The following is a 21,621-nucleotide window of genomic DNA, read 5'->3' on the forward strand; positions in this document are numbered from 1 at the left end:
AACTTCAGTGCTCTGTCCCCTTTGGTTTTTGAACACCCATAGTAATACAATTTCCCTTTCAGCACAAGTTTTATACATTCTCAGCACAAATAAGGGAAGTTTATGTTTGCAAGTTTAGGAGCTGTAACATTCTGTCAGCAACAACTATTCTTATAGGCTTTATATACTGTAGCATTACTATCTTTTGGAATACAATTGTAGTTCCTCTGTTATGGTTAGAAAAAAAGAAAGTACTGTGCCAAAGTCAGATACCACTCTTTCATTTATTTCATTTCCACTCAGAACTTCCATTAAGTACAAGTTATACCTTTTCAGCATCAGGAAAAAAAAGCAGGAAACATATATTTAACAGACAATTACACAGAAGTCACGACAACTAAATAAAGTATCACATTTTCCAGCATTTAGTGGGTTCGACTTTAATACAGCTTTCATTCTTTTTGGGAGAATTGCTTTTAGTTTTTCAAAGATATCAGAAAGGATTTTTTTCCACACCTCCAAAGTTCAGTCATAAAAGTTGGTTGCTTTTTCTGTTTCTCATAATCCAAGATTCACAATCCAAAATTCTGACTCATCAGTCCATAAAAGCCCCAAATCTCAGATATTCAGTTTTGCTGTTCTAGTGCAAGCTTGTACTTAAAACAATTTTGACTGGAAATTAAAAAACTAATAATAAATAAAAGGTGGTCTTTAACTTTTGCACAATGCTGTAGGTCTGGGCCTTATTCATAAAACTTCTCAGAATAGGAGCGCTGATCTAGGATCTGTTCCCCTTAGTAAAGTCATAGTAAATCAGAGAGGAATCTGATCATAGATCAGCACTCCTACTCTAAGAAGCTTCATGAATGCAGGCACTGTTGATGTTTTGCATTACTCTATGTGGAAAAGTTATCTTTCCCATGACAGACAGTCAGTCAGGCTACCCGTCTGGTTAGTGGCCTAATTTTGTTTAGATGTTTAGATTCATCCTAAAATCCTGACTGTGCCTCTTATGACAAAAATGCTTTTTTTTCAGTGTAAGAACATAGTATAATAAATGCATCAGACACATTTTTTCTGGGTTGAGCATTTGTATTATGGTATAATCTTCAGCACTGAACAAATTGTGATGTGACCATGGATTTATGGGGAGCAGAGGGATCACAGAGGGGTGGTTTAATAGTATGTCTCTTTTTCTATCCAACCTAAAAAAGGGGAAACAGAAATTAGAAAATGCTTCTTTATAATACTTCTGTAAGATCACAAATATGTATATAATCAGTTTTACTAACACTGGACTTATCTCATGCTCTTTCTCATTGGGTAATTGTTTCATTGCAATTTTTATTGTTGGGACTGAGAAATATAATTTTTCACCTATTGATAAAGCAAATAAAAAGCTCAAAGCTCTTACCTCCTGGGTTCCGCCGAAGGATGTATTTTCTGACCTCATCATAGATGAAGATGAGGAGTGAATAGGGTACAGGACATAACCACCACCAGGGTCTGAAAGGGAGGAATAACAGTTAAGTTTTAATGCTCTGTTATTGCAAGGTGGAAGTGAGGAAGTAGAAACAACAGTGGTTAAGCTGACTGAAGCGTCTTGTGGTATTAACATACATGGAAACATAAGTAACACATGACATGAATGAACATTACATGATACGAAGGTACCATCATTTGTGTATTACAGTAAGCAAATGGTTCCACCCTTACAAATAGTCTGGTGGTGCAGTAAAATACAGACTATCTACACTGTAAACACACTACAATTAATCTGGCTACATTTCTTTTCTCCATGTTATTGTAGTTATTTTTAGGCTATGTGTTTAAAATGGCTTATTGTGATCATTCAAGCTCAATTCAGTCTGAGGAGGTGTTACAATGAGTATGTTTTTCCAAAAAACTTTTGAGTCAAAGAGTGGTGTGGAGGTGATGGGCTAGGACAATTTGCAGCTACTAAACAAAAATCTTAAAAAGGTATGTACTTTTTGGACCAAACATAACACAGTAACCCACCAACACTTCCACCCCATCCCATATCCTGCTGAGTTATAGTCTCTGTTATACTTTCTGATTTTCTTGCAGAAAGCAACTTTTAAGTAGGAAATTTAATGCTCCTGCACTGGCTTTAGTGATCAGAATTGAGAACCTCAGACACCAGAACACAGATGAAGTGAAAATGCTGACCAAGAAGTATTAATGTCATAAAAAAATGCATGTCTGTCTGCATTTTTTTTGTTTTTCTACTGCAAATAATTGTTTTTTTGTTTGTTTATGAGCCTATCTGTCTATGCCCCTGAGACAGATACTAACAGGTACTAATTAATGCTAACTCTTTCATAGTATTCAGTATTCAGAGGACATGAACTACTCTTATGCTGTGCTTGTACAAAACCATTTTAATACTGGTCTTCAACATATTTCACAAACACTTTTTTTGACAGTGTAACTTACTTGAGTGGGTACATTCTAACAGCAACGTCCATGCCTGGGCAGTAGGACAGGAAGGCTGCCAGAGCTGTCTCCTCCAGCAGGCCAAAGTTGAGGACTTTGTTTCTAAAAAAAAAAAAAAAGAATTATTAAATGCAGTTAAACTCTAATGTCACTGAATGCTTTATATTGTTATTATTTTCTTTTTGTTTACGTACTTCATTCCCTGGTGAATGAGAGAGTTCGTCCTGGTCTTACAGATGATCAAGTCAGTCCACTGCACAATCACAATACTGACAAAGAATGCAGTGTGGCATGTGTACTCCACAATTTTTCTGCGTTCATAAGTCTGAAAAAATATACAGAAGCATGTTGAATAAAGCATTTTGGCCATTGAAATGTGTATTTATATCAGTCACATCTTGATTGCACCTGATTTGTGTTACATACCCACTGCTGGCCATAGCTGTCCTCCAAATCATTACAATACTGATCATCCCAATTTACGCGCAGTCCAATCAAAAACAAGGGCAGGAATCCATTCTCAGCAAGGATCACAAAGTAGGTGAAGAATCCTCCTACTGCCTGCATCATCCCTATGAAGCAACAGCAAATCAAGCCATTAACATATTCAAGTCATTTTGCAGGACTCCTAATGCTACATTTGCCTTCCTCTGTAAAAGTGATTAAATTGTAAGTTGCTCTGTATAAGAGCATCCGCCAAATGCCATAAGGTAATTGTTCTCTCATGTCTGTTTTAGATGCATATCTCTGCTATTGCACCGTAGATGATCGGACCAGTGGGGGTCAAGGATTACCAACTCAGTGTAGATCTCAGCACCCTTGGAGGAAAGTACTAACACGTTCATTTTCTTATGCAAAATTCTTAAGAATCTTGTGTTTGCGTACCAATTTGACCATAAGCCATACTGATGAGCCTTTCATTCACTAATTTGTCTGTTTTCGCATTTCTGGGCTGCCTCTTCATGATATCACTCTCAGGACCTTCATAGGCCAAAGAAATAGCAGGCACCTGTAAGGTGAATAAAAAGCCACAGTTAGTATAATCACCTATACACAGTTATATGTATATGTACATATGAAATATTTTCATCCATACCATGTCAGTTCCTAGATCAATGCATAAAATAGTGACAGTTCCCAGAGCAAGAGGAATGCCAGCAATGACGAAAAAGAGGAAGGGCGACATCTCAGGGATTTTACTGGTCAGGGTGTACGCGATGGATTTCTTCAAGTTGTCAAATATAAGACGACCTGGTAAGAGAATTAAATTTTTAGACAAATATGATCACCTGCAAAATGCAAAAGACATTTCACTGTTCAGTACTATCTACCTTCTTCTACTCCAGTCACAATGGAGGCAAAGTTGTCATCCAGAAGAATCATGTCAGCAGCCTGTTTGGAGACATCAGATCCAGCAATACCCATAGCTACACCAATGTCAGCCTTCTTCAGAGCAGGAGAATCATTGACACCATCACCAGTCACAGCAACAATGGCACCCTGTTGGCAGAAGTTTCATTGTAAAAATGAATAAACAAAATATCCTAAGCTACGGAACAATGAATGTGTTGGTGTCCTAATGAAGTACCAGTCGCTGGCAGCCTTCCACAATGATCAGTTTTTGCTGAGGAGACGTTCTAGCAAACACTATCTCAGTGTGGTGCTTCAGAATGTCATCCAGCTGCTGTGGGGTCATATTTTTAAGCTCTCCTCCATGGACCACACAGGCCTTTGCATCCCTGAAAAGACATTTATTGTTACTTTGACTGACCTGATGTATTTCAGAAAAGTGAAAAAAATTCTTAATTCTGTCTACCTTGGGTTAACCTCCTCAACAGGAATGTGCAGACGAGCAGCAATATCTTCTACAGTCTCACTGCCCTCAGAGATGATACCCACACCCTTAGCAATGGCTTTAGCTGTGATTGGGTGGTCACCTGTGACCATGATAACCTAAGCAAATTTGAAAAAATAATATAATGATGAAATAATATTCTGCTGTCTGAACATATGACACACACAAGTGAGAGCTAAAGGGGTTTACCTTGATTCCAGCACTCCTGCATTTAGCGACAGCATCTGGTACTGCAGCACGAGGAGGGTCAATCATGGACATGAGGCCAACAAAGCACAGGTTTTCAGTGGGGAAGTTTACATCTTCACTGTCAAATCCAAATCCCTCAGGAAACTGATCATCAGGGAGATTAAAATGGCAGAAGCCTGCAAGAAAAAATGTCACTTTTACATTTGCCTACTTGTGTATTATATTTACAGAACTCAAATACTTGACGTTTCCACTTGACATGAGTTGCTTGCCTAGCACTCTTTCTCCAAGGCCACCCAGTTTCACATATACGTTCTGGAAAGCATCCTTCATTTCGTCATCCAGGGGTTGCTCTTTTCCCTGAATCAAAATGGTTGAGCATCTGTCCAGGATTCTTTCAGGGGCTCCTTTCATTACCAGCAGGTGCTTAGTCTCTGAGGAGTTGGGGTTCTTGTGGATTGAAAGCTAGTGCATGACAGATCAGTTGATGTTAGACTAACAGTATCTTTGATCTTGTCATCTTATGTGAAAGGTTATTTACACGAGTGAAAACAAAGTACCTGGTATTTGTTGGTGGAGTTGAAGGGGATCTCAGCAATCTTTGTGTGTTTGTCTCTCATGTCCTTCACTGAACCACAGCAGAGCTCAATACACTTCAGTAGTGCAGATTCTGAGGCATCACCAGTGGTGTCCCTCTGCAAAAGATGAAAACATTCTGCATTACTTAGCAATATTTTCTTGTAAAGACTGTTTACTCATAAAGAACAATCAGATTTTGACACTGTTGTCTGAGATGAACCTTTATAGAATATTTTGATACACAGACACACCTTAAGAACTGGAACATTGGCCTGGTCAGCAAGGAAGACAGCACGGTTGCACAGGCCAGCCACACGAGCAAGTGCTGACCATGTAGGAGAGCTTCTATCAAAAGAGGTTCCACTCTGGTTCTCTGTGGTGTCAGCTTCATGGATCTCATTGTCAAACCACATGTGAGCTACAGTCATACGGTTCTGGGTCAGGGTTCCAGTCTTGTCAGAGCAAATAGTAGTGGTAGAACCAAGTGTCTCTACAGCTTCAAGATTCTTCACCAGGCAGTTCTTCTTGGCCATACGCTTGGCAGTCAGAGTCAGACACACCTAAAAGTGATAGTTTCAAGCCAAATATTAATCTAGTGTTGTGTAAATAAACTCTTTAAAAAGGTGCTAAAAGGGTTCTATGGATCAATGCTGATGAAAATCACTTTTGGTTCCCTAAAGAACCCTTCAGTGAATGGATATTAAAGGATAATTTTTGTAATGAGATGTGTGAAGATGTGTTTTTTTTAACTTTGAACAATTTCCACATATTGTAAAGGTTCTATACCAATATACCAAGTTCTTTCCTAAACCCACTAGAACCTTAAGAGTGTATAATTAACCAAAAATGAACAAGCAGCTGCAGTCTATTCAAACAATGCATAATACTGCTAATTTGGATATTCAGAATTATATTTGGATATTAAATATGTACAAACACACATATTCACTTATGTATTTGCTTTCTCACAATAGAAATTTATATGAATAATCAAAGAATATTTTAAGTAGCTTTTTGTTCTCATATTAAGCAGTGAGGCAATAGCTTTTAGAAATCACATTATTGAAATACAGCTACCTAAAATAAATGAAGCTTTAAGCACCTTTATGCCTTTAAACCCTGGACTTACTATTTTTAATAATTTTTAAAATCAAAATATGATCAGATCATTTTATGAAACTATTATATAAATTATATAGTTATGAGATTGAGAAACTAAATTGTGGACCCATGTGGGGCCTAAGAAGTTGAAAGGAAGAAACTTTTTTTAGCTCTGCTAACAAATTTTGAACTCTAACAGATTAGATTAGACTTTAGCAAATTAGCCAATCTGTGAAACAATTACTACATAAATACAATTTAAAAGAGTTCATAGATTTTAAATAATATTACTTACAGTAACTTTGCAATTACATTAACAACAATGACATCATTAAGGATTTTTTGCTATCTGTAGAGTCATATGGAGTTTGTATCACTCAGTACAATACTTACAGTGACTGTGGCAAGTAAACCTTCGGGCACATTGGCAACAATGAGTCCAATAAGGAAAATTACGGCTTCCAGCCAGCCATATCCAAGGATGAGCGAAAGAATGCAAAAGGTTCCACCCAGGAAAAATGCCACACCAGTGATAATGTGGATGAAGTGCTCAATCTCTATGTTAATTGGGGTCTGTCCAACTTCAAGGCTGGAGGCAAGGGTAGCAATGCGGCCCATTACAGTGCGATCACCAGTGTTAATGACAATACCTGTGGCAGAACCTGTAGAAGAATTGTATAACTTATTAAACTTTGATGGTTTATTATTTATATAATTGTATTCTCAAAGGAGAATTCCACCAATTTTACAAAATTTCTGTATGATGAAATATTAAGACAAAATAAGCTCATTTGGAGTGGCTTGATGTGAAATGTGCCATTTTAGAGAAACTTACAAGTCTTAGAATTACTCACAGTAGTGGTGAGAGGAACCAGATGTCTAAAGTTTTAAATGCCACTGAAAGTTCCCTTACAGAAAACTATTACATATGATGGTTAAATGTCACCAATTTAAATAATACCTCAGCTAATGCCTGAAACATTGATTTATGATAACGTTGAGATAAGGTTTTGGCCTAAAATCTAATTTTTAAAAGCTATTCATGGTGGAGAGGTACATGCAGGGCGTTATAAGACAAACTATTACCCTATTTTCCCAGATTCACCACTACTTTACCATTATCAGTATTGCATATAAAAAATCTGAACTGCAGGTAGATTGGTCGTTTTGGATACTAAATAAAATGTGTTTATTTCTCTTATAGGCTTTGCCACCCCTGGTTCCTATCAACAAAATTATAAAGAAATCTGAGTTAGTACTTTTCTCTTCAAAACACACTTCAAAACACTCTAAATGAATCAATATTTTTAATTATAGTGACATTTTGAAAAATCAATGGAAACTCTTTAAAATGGTCACAGTTTTAGTTCATTTGTGTACCTTCAACGCAGTTTGTGGATAGGAAAGCAATATTCTTTGTCTCTAGAGGATTTTCATGGGAAAACTGAGGGGTGCGAGTTTGGGGCTCAGATTCGCCAGTAAGAGAAGAGTTGTCCACCTGAGTATGAAAATTATCATATACGTTATCATGTTTTATGACAAAATTGTTGTTAGCTATTTGTAGAAGTGCTGATTAACTGACCTTGCATCCCTGTGCGGCAATAATCCGCAGATCAGCAGGGATTCGGTCACCACCCTTAACTTCCACAAGGTCACCAACCACCACATCTTCAGCATTAATGCTCTTCTTCTCACCATCTCGAATAACCAGGGCTTGCTAAGTAAACCAAAGCACAATCAGGTGAATTACGGTATACATGCAGTGAAAGAAAGTTATATTTGCAATATACTTAGATTGTCTTTACCTGTGGAACAAGTTTCTTGAAGGATTCCATGATCTTTGAACTCTTAGCTTCTTGATAGTATGAGAAACATCCTGTGATCATCACTACAGCCGCAAGTACAATACCTAGGTACAGCTGAAGGGAAATAAACATATACATGTAATGTAGTAGTGCTTTATGATTAAGAGTAAAATTGTACATTGTTAAAATTTCACTAATCTTTGACTTTACATTCTTCTTACATTGTCATTTACAGGCTCACTCTCTGTAGTAACCTGTATTGTGTAAGCCAGAAAACAAAGGAAAGCGCCAATCCACAGTAGAGTGCAGAATCCCCCAAAGAGCTGTTTGCAGAACTTAACCCATTCTGGGGTTGTTGGAGGGGGGGTCAGAGCGTTGGGCCCATCACGTTCAAGAATCTCCTTGGCACGGTAATAGGACAAACCCTGAAATGAAAGATCAACAGAGGTATTAGGTATTTGTTAATGCAAGCTGAAGCAAATTCTCCGCTTTGTTATAATTCATATCAATAAAGTTCTCTTCACTTTTAGCAGTCTTTAAGTTTACAATCCTTCTGCATTAAAGGTCTAGTTTTATGGCAGTGCAAGAATGAAAGTACATAAACAGGAAAAAATCTTGGTACACATTGCTTGAAATTTTGTTTTGTCTTAAAAATTTTCTCACCCTAATAAGATCAGTGCCATATTTACGCTGAAGCTCTTCTGGCGTCAGCTTATGATCATCCTGCACAGGAGAAAGATTATGTAAGCAATAATTAAAATAAAATTAAAATAAATTATATAAATAATTAATAAATATAAATGAAACTTCCTTACCAGGTCCACTTCTTTCTTCAGTTCTTCTAGGTCTTTTTGATCTCTCTTTCCTTTTTTCTTCTTTTTATTCTCATTCTCAGAGGTTGAAGCCAACGTGTATCTTTCATTCCCTGTCTATGTAAATGATTTTAAATGAATTCATTAGTGAAATACAGTAAAATTAGTAGAAATTAGTATAAAGTAATTCATTCTAAAATAATAGAATGAAATACTTTGATTACACTATGTAAGAAGAATGATATACCATAAGGAAAAAACTACCAAGGCAAAAGAAAAGAAAGTCATAAAGTGATTACAAGAGATACACAATTAAGATGTAGTCCACTCACTCCTAACCCCATTCTTCTCCAAAATCTGGTGGAATCCCCCCTCCGTCCTGCTGTTATTGTCTCCAGAGACACATTACAGTCTCTGCATCTCAGAATCAGGTCCACCAGCCTTTATACTCCACCAGCTCACCTGCATGAAGAGGAGGAGATTCGGATACGATTGGGACATACAGGTAGGTCATCTGAACTTCTCAATGTCATCCAATCAAAAACCTTCCCTAAACATCTAGGAAGGGGGTAAGTTTGTGGACACACTTTTAGAAATATTTTAGATACACAGTGTGTCCATACAGGTAGGTCAATTGACGTATTCAGTGACAATCAACTGAATTGCTAATAGTGATAAAAAGGATGATAAAAAAAGAGAGAATATGAATTATCTTAAAAAAGTGACAAGATCAGTGATATAGAGGAAACTCTTGTTTGTTTGATTTGTTAACTGTTGTTATACATACAATGTTATTTGTAATACATAATTCTAAAGGGGGTAAAAACAAAAATCTGTATTTTGGTATTTTTAAAAATCTTAGATCATGTCATTTTTAATTTCATTGTCTTATGTGGATGTTTTGTGGCTTATTATTATTATTATTATTATTATTATTATTATTATCATTATTATTATTATGTTTTTAATTTAATTTTACTATATATTTTATTGTGTTGTGAAGGACTTTGTGACTCTGGCCTGGGAAGTTGCTAAATAAACAAATTAATTAATAAATACATACATACTTACTATAATACTTATATACTTGTCATTTCTAGTTCTGTCTATCCATTTCTCTTTTGAAAACTTCAAATCTTTGAGTAAAATATCACTTTGTTCTAAAAGAAGTAAACTTGCTGGCAACCTTGTAGTAAATCATACATAAGCCTAAAAGTATTCATTCAGTATTGTAGAAAGTTTACTATAAACTGTTCTTTGCTTTAGTGTAGGTGCAACCACATACAGAAAGGTGTCATCTTCATATGGATGATGCAGAGTGCAGAGAACAATGAAGTGTTTATACCATAAACGTCTAGGATGTGAACAAGCTGTTTGAGGACAAATTTATATGTACTCCTGTTCTTGTCATTGAGAAGCTCAAATGACCTACCTGTATAGATGAAGGTTGAGTAAATCACACTACCAATTTCTGCCAGATTTTATTTCAAACTCCTCCCCTTCAGGAGTTTGGGTGGTATGTCTCTAAATTAGCTCACAAGAGGATAGCAATCTATTGTTGGACTTTCACAAGAAAGATGGCATGTAACGTGGTGAGTACCTGTTATGTCTCACGAAGTAGCAAAATATAATTTGTACAAATTGGTGTATATATATGTTGCTGTAATTATAGTTATAGTTATGTAAAAACATTATATTACCTTAGATACTAACTGTAACTGTAAATACAAAGAGATATGTGGCAATACAAAGTTTATTTGTGTTTATTCCAATGTTAGTGTTTTTCGAACAAAGAAACACTTACTGTCTAGACAAATAGCTTTAGGTATATATACGTTTAGAGCATATAGATCACATAATGTATGTTTTGAATTATAGTTAAAGTACATTAATAAATGGCACAAGTATGAAATGAAAAAGAGAGTGTTTACGTAATTAAATGTTTTAAATTCGTGTTTATTTTTACTCACACTAGCATAATTTCAAGCAAAATTACAGTATTTTGCATCATTAGACCATTATTCATTTATTTCATTTCCAGTCAAAACAGCCCTTAAGTTTTTTTTTTTGTTTGTTTTTTTTTGTTTTATCAGCACCAAGAAAAAAGCAGAAACTAAATACTTAAAAGAAAATTGCACAGAAGCCTCAACAACTAAATATATATATATATATATATATATATATATATATATATATATATACATATATATATATATATATATATATATATATATATATATATCTTTCAGTATTTCAAGGAAATCTTGAGGGATATTTTTCACACTTCTAAAGTTCAGTCTTTAAATTTGGTTGCACAGTCCAAGTAACACCAAACACATTCAATGACATTGGGGTCTGGGCTCTGGAGTGGTCAGGCCATCATTCTGAGAACACTAGCAGCTTCTTTGTTTGAATTGCAATTTTTATTTTTATTTTTTTTTCTTGGCTGTTTCCTTTTCTCAGTAATGGCTTCCTGACAGCTACACATGTTTTTATATCCATAGTGTTGAGTTGTCTTCTCACACGGAAACAGGAGTGGAGTTTAATGTTCTCCTTTTACAGATTTAAGTACCGTTTATCTGATGGTGACAGTTTTGGTGGTCTGCCATATCTTGCATGTTTGTTAGAGGTCCCATTTTCATCTTTTCATTTTTTGAAACTCCTGATTTTTTCCTTTGACTTTCCCGTTCCCTTCTCAAGTAGATTATCTTATATCTAATCTCCTCAGAAATATCTCTTGACAAATGAATAATTACTAAGTGGCCAATTTAACTGGAAATTAACTAAATGACGGGTGGTCTCTGACTTTTGCACAGTATTGTATGTCATCAATGGTGTGTTTAATAAATTATTTTTTAGACCAAGGACATTATAGCACTATAAATAAATAAATAAATAGATAAAAAGATTCCACTTGTCACTCCATAATTCAGTAATTTCCAGGATAAAGACTAACACATGGTTCTTCCTTCTATATTTGAAACAGATTGACATCATTAGTAGTCTGAGTGCACACCTTGAGTTCAACAAGGGCACATGCGCATTAGAAATTGTTTCTTTGAAAGTGAACATATTTGCATCTGGTTGGTTGTGATGGCTTCAGTCAGCAAAATGTCCGATCTAACCTTTTGTAGCTGCCTGGGTAGTCCTTCACCCTCTAACATAATCTCTCTAACAAAAGGCATTAGCTAGCTAACTGAGCTCTTAGTCATGACAACAAAATCAAGTTGTCTACTAATGCATTTCTTAACAACAAGAGATATTAAAGAATGAAAACTGTCACATTAATTTCATCTATTTAAGAGCACCTTTGTTTAATGTTGCTTCCAAACATTTTGGTAAGGGGTTGTTCTATAAGAAAATGGCCCATGATTGTGCAGTAAATTCACTGTGTTCTGAGAAAGCCATTTATTTACATTGCTACTTTCAGTAAAAAATCCTAATTCCAAAGGGGTAACTTTAAAAATCTACTGGTCTCGTGCTGGTGCTCACCAAATGTACAGGACAGCTGATGTTTTTACATTCTGTTAAAAAAATATGATAATAAAAATGGGGGGAAAAATTAGTTATGAAGTTCTGATATGATGAAATATATTCCAAAATGACAAAGTGATGTATATATGTATCAAGGTGATACTGCATTGCCTGCAATTCAAAGGCATGATTTGATCTTTCCATAAACTTGTGGTGTAAACAGTGGTGCCCGATCCGAGCCAATCAGATCCAACAGCCTGCAGGGTTTAGCTTTAAGTCTAATCTATGACACTTGATCCTGGCAATGAAATCTTTCATCTTACTATAATTTTATACTACATTTTGGAAAGTGTTCTTATTGCTTTTCGATCTGACAATACCTGATGTGTTCTTGTTTTGGCTTATTATTTTTAGATACCACAAAATTTTCATTGGGAATTCAGTGGTTGACAAAAAAAAGAATAGCGCGTTAAAGTGAGACACACCATTTCTTTAAGGACTGTCTGAGGATTTGAGGATTGATCAAGTCAAGTTTTTAACTGAAAGTTTCAGTCTTCACTGTAATGTGGCAGATGATAATTTTGAATAGTATTATTTAGACTATTAGAGAAATACCTGTATTTCAACAGTAAAAAGTCTTTTACTCAGTATTGTACATAAGCAACTCAGGATTTTTTTTATTTCACAAAAATATACAAGACACATTTCCTAGCTTGGTTGACATCTTGTATTTATTTAGTAATAATAAATAAATACAAATAAGAATATATTTATGCCATGTATACGATGCAGTCGTGTATCTTTTTGAGAATATCACAAGAAAGATGTCCATAGATTTATATGGAGAATAATATCTGGCAGGAGCAGGTGGCAAATTGCTTGTGGGGGGATTTCCTTTTTTCAATAATATGTTTCTTTCTCCACCCAGCCTAAGTAGAGAAAAATAGGGAAACAATTTCATTAACAAGAGAAGCACATCACACACAATATTTGCACAATGCACACTATTTTTGGCTACAGTTCTAAGTGGAGAATCAGGGGGCAAACTTGGGAGAAAATGGAAGCGGAGGCAAATATTTTAAACATTTTAGGTATTTGGACTCTGTAGGACAGATATGTGTTACCTGCATTCTTAGAGGCATTGTTGAACCATTGAAATCATTAAGCTGTACAATTAGCCAAAGTACACTTAGACAATGTTTAGTCAAATTGTACTTTCATGGAGGTACCACCAATATCGTAAGCTAGGTCCAATTTTGCTAAAGCAATAAATGAATAAATAATCAGACATATGACATATGACTCCTTACCTCCTGGGTTTCGCCTTAGAAGGTATCTTCTTGCCTCATCATAGAAAAAGATGAGGAGTGCATATGGTACAGCACACATTAACCACCAAGCTCTGCAATGTAGAAACAATAGTTTTATGATTTCCCTGCTGCTGTAACACTAAATGCTGTAACACTAAGTCTTGGGCAGATTTAATTATGATAATGATGTGATCCATTATACAAAGAACATGTAGTTTTAGCTGGCAATAATGAATTTTTTTAAAATATCTAAAATATTTTTTTTTGTAGATACAATGTGATTAAATGTGTTTTTAATATAAAGTACAGCTATGATTCCACAAAACTCCACACAGAGCTAAAAAAAAATACTTTTATTATCAAACATTAACTGTGTACAGCAGGAACAGACAAAAAGATTTTTTTTTATCATCAACATCAGATACATTTCATCATCAACAAAGCAAACTTACTTGAGTGGATACATTCTAAGTGCAACATCCATGCCTGGACAATAGGACAGGAAGAGTGCAAGTCCTGCCTCTTCAAAAAGGCCAAAGATGAGGACTTTGTTCCTGCTGCAGAGGGCATAAGTGGTGACATTTCACTCGTCTTTTTTTCCAACTGTAAAGTGTTACTGCTTTGTTTTTGTAAAGTGAGGTGTTTGTTTACATACCTCATTCCCTGTTGTACAATGGAATTGACCCTGGTCTTGCAGATGATAGTGTCGGCCACCTGCACTATCACAATGCTGACGAAGTACGCAGTGTGGCATGTGTGCTCCAGTACTTTTCTACTCTCATACGTCTGTAACAGAGGTGCAGAATTCATTTAGGTGTGAACATTGTTTCTTTAATTCATCTTGATCCACTCAGCTTTGTGATATGTACCCATTGCTGCCCGTAGCTGTCCTCCAGGTCATTGCAATTCTTATCATCCCAGCTAATGCGTAGTCCTATCAGAAAAAATGGCATGAATCCATTCTCAGCAAGGACCACAAAGTAGGTGAAGAACCCTGCTGCTGCTTGCATCATTCCTAGAAAGGAATAATCATTTGAAAAATCAATGGAAAATTAAATACAAAATTGTTCATAACTTTAAAATGATCAAATACAAAATCTACGAAAGTAAAAAGATATGCTCTAAGCTGCTTTTAAAAATGCTAACTGAAGATGCATCACATCCATCTTTTAGGAGGTTTCAGTTTTTTAAAAATGTTTTACATTTTTAAAGACACATGAAATACATGAATCTGACAAAATTATTGTGTTTTATGGATGTAAAAGATAAACTGATTAATCATTAACCGACCAAGGAGCAATTGTTTGTCAAATGTTATCGGTAAAAAATAAATAAATAATGGAGTTCTTTTAATATGTTTGTTTAATGCAGCTCTGGCTGTTTGCTTCATAGACATGCTCCTGCCTGGCCCTACCTATCTGTACTATGTTCCATGGTCCATACAAGGAAAACTCTTTGTTATCTTGGTGCATTAATACAGAATTCAGTTGATGTATGCACTCAAGTGTGCATATATCAAGTATTTTACAATTACTTTGAATGAAAGTTTGATGTCTTGCATCCATTGCCAGCTAATAACAGTTGGTTAATAGTGAAAGGATTTTGCCTATTCATATTTTGTGTAGTATCTAAAGAGCATATTATGTGTATGTAATCATTTACTCATACCAATCTGCCCATAAGCCATGCTGATGAGCCTTTGGTTCACAAGTTTGTCTGTTTGGGCATTTCTGGGTTGCCTCTTCATGATATCACTCTCAGCAGGTTCATATGCAAAAGAAATAGCAGGTACCTGCAGAAGCCAAAGCACAATGAGTTTCATCAATTTTACTAAAACTCCCTCATGATGATGTTTAGTTGTAGTTTCTCACCATGTCTGTTCCTAGGTCAATACATAGAATTGTAACAGTGCCCAGAGCAAGAGGAATGCCAGCAATGACGAAGAAGAGGAAGGGCGACATCTCAGGGATTTTACTGGTCAGGGTGTATGCGATGGATTTCTTCAAGTTGTCAAATATTAGACGGCCTGAAAACAGAATTATATTTTCAGCCAAAGAGCTAAAATACTTATTGGATTGTACAATTTAAAAGTTGCATTTTCTACCTTCCTCCACTCCAGTCACAATGGAGGCAAAGTTATCATCCAAGAGAATCATGTCAGCAGCCTGTTTGGAGACATCAGATCCAGCAATACCCATAGCTACACCAATGTCAGCCTTCTTCAGAGCAGGAGAATCATTGACACCATCACCAGTCACAGCCACAATGGCACCCTGTTGGTCCAAACATATAGATGTTCAAATATTCATACTGCACTTTACTGCAAGCATCTGAACCTTTGAAAGGGTACATTTACTAAGTAATAATCATGCATGATACCTGTCGCTGGCAGCCTTCCACAATGATGAGTTTTTGCTGTGGAGAGGTTCTTGCAAACACAATTTCAGTGTGGTGTTTGAGGATGTCATCAAGTTGTTCTGATGTCATGTCCTTCAACTCTCCACCATGAACAACGCAGGCCTTTGCTTCTCTGGAAAAGAAATGGTTGTCTGCAATGACTTTGGTTGTCTTAACTACTAAAAAGTATGAATACGTTTAAATCTGTGCACTTCTGTTTCATAAAAAATGGTGAAATATGATATGTAGGTTATTACCTAGGATCGACATCTCCAACAGGAATATTTAGACGAGCAGCAATGTCTTCTACAGTCTCGTTGCCCTCAGAGATGATACCCACTCCCTTAGCAATGGCTTTGGCTGTGATTGGATGATCACCAGTGACCATTATAACCTGAGAATAAAGGATGATATTAGGGTCATAGCATCTTATTACAAGCTCTCTCTCTCTCTCTCTCTCTCTCTCTCTCTCTCTCTCTATATATATATATATATATATATATATATATATATATATATACATATATATATGACATATGTACTTGGTGCTTTACCTTGATTCCAGCACTTCTACACTTGGCTACTGCATCTGGTACAGCAGCACGAGGAGGATCAATCATGGACATGAGGCCAACAAAGCACAAGTTTTCAGTAGGGAAGTTAACCTCCTCAGTGTCAAATGCAAAGCCCTCAGGGAACTGATCATCAGGAAGACTACAATGGCAGAAACCTGTAAAATGGAACATGAACGTCATAAACATTTACATGAGCCCATGATAGTAAGTAAGTACATTTTTATTTATAAAGCACATTTAAAGCAACAGTTGACCAACTGTACATAAAGAGACATACATAAAAATGAATAATATTAAATAGTGTTTAATAAATAATAGTAAATGATATCAATAAAAAGTAATAATGAAATAAAATAAATAATTGAATAAAACATAATAACATTTCAAAATGCAAGTGTAAAAAAGCAAGTTTTAAGTCTTGATATGAAAATGCTAAACAGTTTTGGAGCAGCGACTGCAAAAGTGTGATCACTGAGATTGTTTCAACTGAGACCGTGGAACAGCCAGAAGTGGCTGATCTGAAGACCTCAGAGACCCTGGAGAGGAGCAAGTCTGCAACGTAAGACGTGGCTAGCCCATTAAGAGCTTTAAAAACATATTAAAAGGACCCTAAATTGGTAAATGGACAGGAAGCCAACAAAGGGAGACTAAAGCTGGAGTGATGTGGTCTCTTTTCTTGGTGCCCATAAGCAGCCTAGCAGCCATGGCAAGCCAATATTGGAGTCTGATGATGCACATCAAACTTTCTTTAATATTCTATTGGAAATATGAAAGCCAGCATTCAACTGGATCTTGGACCCCAACTGCCCCTGCATTGTTTTTGGTGGGTGTACCACACAGGACCAGGAGTAAATCTAACTAATTTGACAGTAAATCTCACCAAGAACTCTTTCTCCAAGACCTCCTAATTTCATATAAGCATTCTGGAAAGCATCCTTCATTTCATCATCCAGGGGCTCCTCTTTTCCTTGAAGCAAAATAGTTGAACATCTGTCCAGAATCCTCTCAGGCGCTCCTTTCATTAATAGTAGGTGTTTCGTTTCAGAAGAATTTGGGTTCTTGTGGATTGAGAGCTAGCAAAAAAACATGACAGGGGGCATTAGTACTAATAATTGCCTTAGGACCATATTGAAAATGTATTTTATCAATAAAACAGGTGGTATTACCTGGTATTTGTTAGTAGAGTTGAAGGGGATCTCAGCCACTTTCGGGTGTTTGTCTCTCAGATCCTTCACTGAACCACAGCAGAGTTCAATACACTTCAGGAGAGCAGACTCTGAGGCATCACCAGCTGTATTTCTCTGTGAAAAGGGAAAAAAGATCTATATTATATAATAACTTAATGAACAAACTTGTTCATCCTCGAATTAATCTCACAATTACAGAAATGTACATGCAAAAGCAGCAATGTTTCAGTGTTATATTTGTTTGATTTTATTGGATGCCTTTATGATTTCGGCCCAGTGTCCTTGGCTGCTATAACATTTAGTGTTCTTCTCCAAGCATGTTGAGCTGTCTGATATTACTTTGTTAGTTGAAAAGATGCAGAGGGACAGAATACGTCATTAACCCTGACAGGACTAATCACAAAGATACATGGGTAAAAATTACATGTCTGAATCTGGTACTGCTATATTTTTTGTCAATTAAAAGTTGACTTTTTTAGATAATTTCTCAAAAGGTCTCAAAAAGTTACTGCACTCTGTAATGTTCCATCAAATGTTCAGAAAAGTCTTTTACTTTATAATTCACATGTTTTCACCCACATTTACATAAACAAAAGCCAAGTCTCTGCTTGTGAAAAGTCACACATGCATGCATGTTGTAGCAGTAACCTTGTGGTAGATGCATGAGAGGCTGACCTGTACGCTGAGTGAGTACAGAGGATTGCAACATACAACAAAAATAACTTTTATAATATGGCTACAGACTTAGACTACATACTTGGTCCTTCAATTTGTATTATAAAAAGAAATTCTAATTGTGGATCAAGTATAAATATTACATTTTATCCGATAATAAAGACACACCTTGAGGATTGGAACATTGGACTGTTCAGCAAGGAAGACAGCACGGTTGCACAGGCCAGCCACACGAGCAAGTGCTGACCATGTAGGAGAGCTTCTGTCAAATGAGGTTCCACTCTGGTTCTCTGTGGTGTCAGCTTCATGGATCTGGTTGTCAAACCACATGTGAGCTACAGTCATACGGTTCTGGGTCAGGGTTCCAGTCTTGTCAGAGCAAATGGTGGAGGTGGAGCCAAGTGTCTCTACAGCTTCAAGATTCTTCACTAGGCAGTTCTTCTTGGCCATACGCTTGGCAGTCAGAGTCAGACACACCTACAATGAGCAGCCATATTTTTGATCATGACTTTGACAAAAAAAAAAAAATAGAAGTCATTTTTTGATCTGTATTTCAGCTTCTGTTCACTTTTCAACATAGCAGTGAAAGACTTACAGTGACGGTAGCAAGTAGACCCTCTGGCACATTGGCAACAATGATACCAATAAGGAAAATGACAGCTTCCAGCCAGCCATATCCAAGGATGAGGGACAGGGTGCAGAATGTGACACCGAGGAAAACGGCTACAGTAGTGATAATGTGGATGAAGTGCTCAATCTCTATGGCAATTGGAGTCTTTCCAACCTCAAGACTTGATGCAAGCGTTGCAATTCGACCCATCACAGTGCGATCGCCAGTGCTGATAACAATACCTGAGGCTGAACCTACAACAGGAGGTGCATTTGAGTACAAAAATAGTTGGAAATTAACCTCTGGTTTTCTTCTAACATTCCCCACAAAGGTCTTCTCTTAATAGTATTCATCCCTACAAATATAGAAATAGCTTTAAACTATTTTCAAACTACATGCAGACAGAGGGTATGGTCTAGATTAGGGTTTCAAAATGGGTTCCTTCTGAGCTCTGAGTTTAGCAGTCTGATTCCACTCATCAGCTAATGAGCAAGGCCTTCATGAGTTGAATTTGGACCATCAGAGGAGGAAAAAAGCTAATTTCTGTTGAGTTGTGGCCCAAAAGGAACTCAGTTTGATACTCTTTGTGTAGATGAAACCATCTGGCTCTAAAAAACAACTGAAAATATTAACTGTCAAAAATGTTGCATATCTGTTTACATGGTACCTTCAACACAGTTTGTCGAAAAGAACACAATATTTCTTGTCTCCAGTGGATTGTCATGGGAAAACTCAGGAGTACGAGGTTGGGGCTCTGATTCTCCAGTAAGAGAAGAGTTGTCTACCTAAGAAAAGTTAAAGGAACAAATTCAGTGTTTAGTAGATTATTTTTGCTGTGCCAAAATCAATTCATTTTTTTTTCCAAAATGGTTTAATCTTTAATCTATCTTTCATTAACATGAGTTAATATTCATAGGATTGTGCTTATTGCTGAACATTTAATTAATAAAAATCATTAGTTACTTGCTGAAGTGAATGTTACTTTTTTCTTAAGATCTAACCTTGCATCCGTGCGCAGAGATGATGCGTAAATCAGCAGGGATGCGGTCACCACCCTTGATCTCCACAAGATCACCAGCAACCACTTCCTCGGCTTTAATGCTCTTCTTTTCTCCATCACGAATGACCAGTGCATGCTGTATTAACCAAAACAAGATGGAATGATATCAGAGAGAGTAACATTCCTAGTACAATACCATTTTTTGTTTCTGCGTTCTTATACCTGTGGAACAAGGTTCTTGAAAGATTCCATGATCTTTGAGCTTTTGGCTTCTTGATAGTATGAGAAGCAACCCGTGATCAACACCACAGATGCAAGAACAACACCAAGGTACAACTGAAGAAAAAAATGACCCAAGACATAAGAAAAATGTAATGATTACACTAAACATAAACTACACAAACTAGTGTCCCTCATGTTGTATCAAATTCATGCTGTTAAGATTTGAAATTAAAAAATGAAAGACTTTCTTACGTTATCATTTGTTGGATCGTTTTCTGTAGTAACTTGTACTGTGAATGCTATAAAACAAAGCAAAGATCCAATCCACAGTAGTGTACAGAATCCACCAAAGAGCTGTTTGCAGAACTTGACCCATTCTGGAGTAGTTGGAGGTGGGGTCAGAGCATTGGGTCCGTCACGATCAAGGATCTCCTTTGCACGGGAACTGGACAAGCCCTTTCAGAAATAATTTTAAATCCTATTAGAGTTTTTCCTTGTAAAACCTTTCAATTATACAGTAAAAGTATGCGTTCTTGTACTACTTACTCTGACAAGATCTGTGCCATATTTTCGCTGGAGTTCGTCTAAAGTCAACTTGTGATCATCCTGTTAAGAAGGAAGTGTGCTTTACATGTAGAACTTAAATGTAAAGCTTTTTTCAGATACACAAAAACATAAAAAATGAATTCATTGTAGCATTTGTACAAATGATCATTTGTTTCTTTAAATTTTGCTAAAATATTAAGTCTCACCAAATCCAGTTCTTTCTTCAGATTATCCATGTCCTTCTCTTTCGCCTGTTTTTGGTCTCCATCCTTTTCTGCAACTTTGTACTTGTCATTCCCTTTCTGTGAAAACACAATGAAAAAAAAAGAATAAAAACCTTAAAAATGTACATTACAAATGTACATAAAAGTTATACATTACGGAAGAATAAAAATCAAGAAAGACAATTAATGATGGCGAGAATCAACTTACTCCCTGTCCCATTTTTCCTCTTTTATTTAAAATTCTTTAGCTCTTGGTCAATGTCAGTGCTTCCTTCTCAGCTCTCCTGTTTGTGTCTCTACAGACACATCAGAGACTTTCCAAAGCATGGTCACAAATCTTTATACCCCATCAGCTCACTGGTTTGAAAGGGAGGGGGTTTGGCTAAAACTGGACATACAGGTAGGTCATTGATTCTAAATGACAACCTAGAACAGGCCTTCCCAAAACATCTGAGATGTTTGTGGAAAAGTTGTCAAATTATTTTGGAGTACACAATAAACCTATACAGGTGTGGCATAACTCTGCTGCTACTTGGAAGACAGCATTCCAAGAAAGATGCAGGAATTGCATCACATATTTCCTGTTATTGCATTTCTAAAGGGCTTTAGTAAAATTAGCACACA

General features: G+C 36.2%; 2 protein-coding genes across 2 annotated transcripts; both read right to left on the reverse strand.

Annotated features, from left to right (window-relative positions):
* Nucleotides 1–273: 273 nt before the first annotated feature.
* LOC118798016 (sodium/potassium-transporting ATPase subunit alpha-1-like) lies at nucleotides 274–9,220 on the reverse strand. The gene is made up of 22 exons (XM_036557312.1): nucleotides 9,110–9,220; nucleotides 8,781–8,894; nucleotides 8,629–8,688; nucleotides 8,187–8,390; nucleotides 7,966–8,079; nucleotides 7,743–7,877; nucleotides 7,541–7,658; nucleotides 6,554–6,822; nucleotides 5,311–5,619; nucleotides 5,041–5,175; nucleotides 4,753–4,945; nucleotides 4,481–4,656; nucleotides 4,253–4,389; nucleotides 4,025–4,175; nucleotides 3,768–3,936; nucleotides 3,533–3,687; nucleotides 3,322–3,445; nucleotides 2,863–3,008; nucleotides 2,631–2,761; nucleotides 2,437–2,538; nucleotides 1,394–1,485; nucleotides 274–1,184 (listed from the first exon to the last, which is right to left on the reverse strand). The coding sequence occupies exons 1-22, from the start codon at nucleotides 9,119–9,121 to the stop codon at nucleotides 1,156–1,158; spliced, it is 3,075 nt and encodes a 1,024-aa protein (XP_036413205.1). The 5' UTR covers nucleotides 9,122–9,220; the 3' UTR covers nucleotides 274–1,155.
* A 3,744-nt stretch (nucleotides 9,221–12,964) lies between these two features.
* On the reverse strand, nucleotides 12,965–21,341 carry LOC118798017 (sodium/potassium-transporting ATPase subunit alpha-1-like). The gene is made up of 22 exons (XM_036557313.1): nucleotides 21,206–21,341; nucleotides 20,980–21,075; nucleotides 20,774–20,833; nucleotides 20,480–20,683; nucleotides 20,228–20,341; nucleotides 20,007–20,141; nucleotides 19,673–19,790; nucleotides 18,991–19,259; nucleotides 18,564–18,872; nucleotides 17,700–17,834; nucleotides 17,414–17,606; nucleotides 16,513–16,688; nucleotides 16,216–16,352; nucleotides 15,941–16,091; nucleotides 15,666–15,834; nucleotides 15,433–15,587; nucleotides 15,230–15,353; nucleotides 14,431–14,576; nucleotides 14,217–14,347; nucleotides 14,014–14,118; nucleotides 13,562–13,653; nucleotides 12,965–13,180 (listed from the first exon to the last, which is right to left on the reverse strand). Exons 1-22 carry the CDS (start codon nucleotides 21,215–21,217, stop codon nucleotides 13,152–13,154), a joined length of 3,060 nt encoding a protein of 1,019 aa, XP_036413206.1. The 5' UTR covers nucleotides 21,218–21,341; the 3' UTR covers nucleotides 12,965–13,151.
* Between the last annotated feature and the right edge of the window lie 280 nt (nucleotides 21,342–21,621).

The sequence above is a fragment of the Colossoma macropomum genome, unplaced genomic scaffold, assembly GCF_904425465.1.
Source record: "Colossoma macropomum unplaced genomic scaffold, Colossoma_macropomum, whole genome shotgun sequence".
Lineage (NCBI taxonomy): Eukaryota > Metazoa > Chordata > Actinopteri > Characiformes > Serrasalmidae > Colossoma > Colossoma macropomum.

Bases quoted from the DNA above. Each gene is read 5' to 3' on its own strand.
- LOC118798016 (XM_036557312.1), bottom strand. The intron at 2,539-2,630 runs GTACGTAAACAA...TTTTTTTTTTAG, and splicing joins CTCATTCACCAGGGAATGAA to AAACAAAGTCCTCAACTTTG. The intron at 1,185-1,393 runs GTAAGAGCTTTG...CCCCTTTTTTAG, and splicing joins CCTTCGGCGGAACCCAGGAG to GTTGGATAGAAAAAGAGACA.
- LOC118798017 (XM_036557313.1), bottom strand. The intron at 19,260-19,672 runs GTACCATGTAAA...CTCCTGTTGTAG, and splicing joins TTCGACAAACTGTGTTGAAG to GTTCAGCCTCAGGTATTGTT. The intron at 14,577-15,229 runs GTATGAGTAAAT...ATTCCTTTCTAG, and splicing joins CATGGCTTATGGGCAGATTG to GAATGATGCAAGCAGCAGCA.